The 3,936-nt window shown below is 34.4% G+C and overlaps 1 protein-coding gene across 1 annotated transcript in view; it reads right to left on the reverse strand.

Moving 5' to 3' along the window:
- LOC107667821 (anosmin-1-like) overlaps positions 1 to 3,936 on the reverse strand; it is a 43,380-nt gene that overhangs the window by 26,283 nt on the left and 13,161 nt on the right. Inside the window, exon 3 of the mRNA XM_016459535.1 lies at positions 1,164 to 1,293. Coding sequence (XP_016315021.1) covers positions 1,164 to 1,293 — 130 coding nt within the window. The remainder of the gene's footprint in view (positions 1 to 1,163; positions 1,294 to 3,936) is intronic.

The following is a 3,936-nucleotide window of genomic DNA, read 5'->3' on the forward strand; positions in this document are numbered from 1 at the left end:
GGGAACACTTCCCATAACACCCGATGTACTTGATACATCGTAAGAAGAATGGCATCCACGCTTATATTATTCTGTTTCTTTCTTATTCCGATGTCACCGTAGCCACCAGATCCAGTCTGTATCCAGATCAGATGGTGGATCAGCACCTAGAGAGGACCTCTACAGCCCTGAATGTCAGCAGACACCAGGACATGATGAGCCCCAGAGACAGATCCCCAGTAAAGACCTTGTCTCCTAGACGGCCACCAGGACAAGACCACAGGAACCAGTTGAGTCCTCTGCACAATGTGACTTTGCTGCAGCCTGGAATTGAACTGCTGGTTTCGTCTGGTCAGAGGAGAACTGGCCCCGACTGAGCCTGGTTTCTCCCAAGGTTTATTCTCCATTCTGTCACCGATGGAGTTTTGGTTCCTTGCCGATGTCGCCTCTGGCTTGCTTAGTAGGGGACACTTAATATCCAGCGATATCGTCGACTTGATTGCACAGACACTATTTAAACTGAACTGAGCTGGATGATGACATCACTGAATTCAATGATGAACTGCATTTAACTGAAAAATTTGTGTTTACTATTATCATTTTCCATTGACACACTATTTCCCTATTTGATACTTAAAGCTGCTTTGGCACAATCTGTATTGTTAAAAGTGCTATATAAATACAGGTGACTTGACTTGACTTGTTTTGTGTGTCGAGTATTGATGATGTCACATTTTTCAAAGACGTTTCTCAGCAGTTGCTTCACTATTGTGAAAGATCCATCCACAAATATTTATGAATATGAAATAAGTTATTGATTAATCTTCATGCTCAAAAAATACTAAAATTAAATCTTCATGTTTATTCTAAGAATAGTTTGACTTAAAGTCAGGCAATTAGCTTATTTCATATTCTAGCTTGTCATCATTTTAACAAATGTTTTCATTTATCACACTTCTGACATGACTAGAGAAGAAATCTGAATATGAATATACAAGGTCAAAGAGTCCAAACAAATGGGTTCATCAATAACCATTATGGTGACTTCAAAACAATTACAGTAGTAAATAACTAAATTTCTGTAAAAAAATACTGTAATTTCAAACTAAACAGTGTAGATAACTATAGGCAAATTCACAGACATTTCCTTTAGAAAACAATGTATTGCGGAAAGAGATTTTTACCTCGTACAGAAAAGAAATGCTTGCTGGGAGTGGTGAAGCCTCTCGTGCCCTGACTGTTGACTGCGCTAACTCGAAACTGGTACCACCTGTGGGGCCGGATGTCCTTCAACACGGAGCGGTCCTCCATGGTCTGGGAGAAGGGTCAGAGAGACTTTAATTAAGACAAATCCGCTCCTGATGCAGGATGGAAGAGCTCCATCACTGCTGTATGCTGATAAGAGTCACAGTAATGACAGCTCGATCCAGCGCAGGGAGATCTCTCTTGTTGAAAAGCACAGCTCAGACGTCCCTATCCATTACATCACGGATCCCACCGGGAGCTCACACACAGCACAATGAGCTGCCTGTCTCTTAATCTCCTGAGAAGACCAGTCATTTTCAGCACTGCTTTACTGAAGAAAACACTCATTTAAGTGTGATTAAAAAAATAATAATTCTGAGCGGTTTTCAATTAAGTGAACAGCATTTCTGGTATCATGTTTAGCAAAGAAAATGATTCTGGCTTTCCCTCAGTGTAAAGAGTAAAAGGAGTGAAAAAGAAGCACACTTAAGCATACTTTTAAAAAGAGTACTTTTTACGGAAATAATATACTTTAAAAGAATAAAAGAATATACATAAGTGTGAACTGAATGTAATGTTTTCAGACATTTAATTACACATTAATTACAATTAAATTAAAATGTATAATAGTTTACAATACAATTAACTGAACTGTAGAGTGCTTTAAAATGACTCAATTAAGTGGGACTTACATCTTTTTATGTAATTTAATAATTACTTCTATTTTCTTTGCAATATGTTTACTTTGAAATTACTTCTATTGTCTTTGACATACTGTTGAATGTACATTTTTTACTTAAGTGTGTTAAGAAACTTTAAGTACACATGTGTCTTTATTTCATTAATATTACATTATCTGTAAGCACAGCTTATTTAAATAAGCTGTATATTTAAAAATATACTTTTAATATTTGAAGTACACTAGAAGTGCACATTCAATACAAGTGTTCTTCCTTTTCTATTTTTTCACAATTAAAGACTATGACACAAGTGTACAAGAGGGTTTCAAAAGCTGAAATGAAAAAGCACTTGTGTTATTTGATGTAAAGTTGTAATAATACAATACATATATATAATACAGTAAGTCATTGATCATGATTAAAAAATGCAATATATATAAAGTGTATTGCATTAGTATATTACTTAGTAGTAAAGGTGCGTGATTTGTATCGTCTAAGATAATATCATAATTGTTGTTTTAACGATGTGCGAGCTGACATTATCGAGTATCACTCACTTTGCAAAAAACAAAAACACATCGTTAGAGTACAAAAGCATTAACAGTGTGATGAAGCCTATAGGAAAGCAGTTAGAGTTACCCTATAATTCAAGTTATGAATGCAAAAATATCCCTGTATGGGATTTTGTTTTTATATTTACAAGATATGATATAGTTAAGCAATATCACATAAGCAAGAGTGCTGTTTTCCCGAATATCGGCACGTGAGTGTGATCGCAAATGTTGTATTGATTTTATACAACAGTTCAACAATCAAGAAGTTAATATTGAGTGAGTTACATTTTAGACACAATATTGTCTGTTTTTTCTTTTTCGCCAACGAATGTGTTTTTTTCCTGAATGAAAAAACTTTTTTTTTGGTCTGTTTTCAATGATCCATTTATAATGATCCATTCATGAATCAGCTGTTTTGAATGAATCGTTTGAGTGAATGATTAAATGAATCACTCATTAAGGGACTTAATGACTGGCGGTATTAGTGTCATATTTATTTATCCATGACAGACTAAACCAGTCAAGGTACCTGCACAAAAACACACTCGGCAAAATATCCTTTAATTACTGTTATTAAAAAAATCTCCAGAATATTGAGATATAATTTTTTGTCAATATCACACACCCCTACTCAGTAGTTTGTGAACTGCACAGACTCATTGAATCTCTGGCTACAGCAAACGCTAAAAGAAGTCTGGTGTGTGTCCAGCTCTGCAGCAGATTATAAACACTCTCTAAATACTCTAAACATCACAGACCAGTGGCTAAAGAACCATATGAGCATATGTGACCCATGCTGGCAAAATGAGTCGAATGCGCACGGGATAATTTTGAGCTACAGGCAAAAAAAGTGAAAAGGTTGAGGTTTTCACAAAAATGAGTTCATTAAGCCCTCGTCTAGCGATCCAAATGCTCCAAATAATAATTTTAGATGTTTAATTACTTTTATTTGTACGTTTTCTGAGAGAAGTACCTTTTCTCCCCTCGCTTCTCACGCTAAATGTCATCCGAAGCATCCCGATAAATATACACATATACACAAAATTACAGTATTTAAGTATTCACACAAACATAATCTATCTAAGTTATGTATTAAGTGAACGTTTGGGGAACTGTTGGGGAAAAACTTCTGATGTGTAACATTATATTAGATCCGTGCATTACAGTAAGTCTTAACATAGGCCGCCTCATTAATGTTAATCTAACAATAAAAGAAAAGAGCTGCTCTTGACTGAACTGCTTTTGTAGTTTTAATAATCAGTTTATTTGTAATTAACAGACTAAAGGGATTTTTACATTTGATTATTTGTTTTTCTTGAGTGCTTTTGTTTATATGTAAAATGAAAAATGAAAAAGAGTATTTGTTTCTTTCTTATATTTGTTCTGTTTTTGTAGTTTTTTTTGCATCTGTACATATTTATAATAACAAAGATAAAATAAAAATAGCTATATTGTGATGATTAATATAGTAATTATAT

Source organism: Sinocyclocheilus anshuiensis, unplaced genomic scaffold (assembly GCF_001515605.1).
Source record: "Sinocyclocheilus anshuiensis isolate Anshui unplaced genomic scaffold, SAMN03320099.WGS_v1.1 scaffold2209, whole genome shotgun sequence".
NCBI lineage: Eukaryota > Metazoa > Chordata > Actinopteri > Cypriniformes > Cyprinidae > Sinocyclocheilus > Sinocyclocheilus anshuiensis.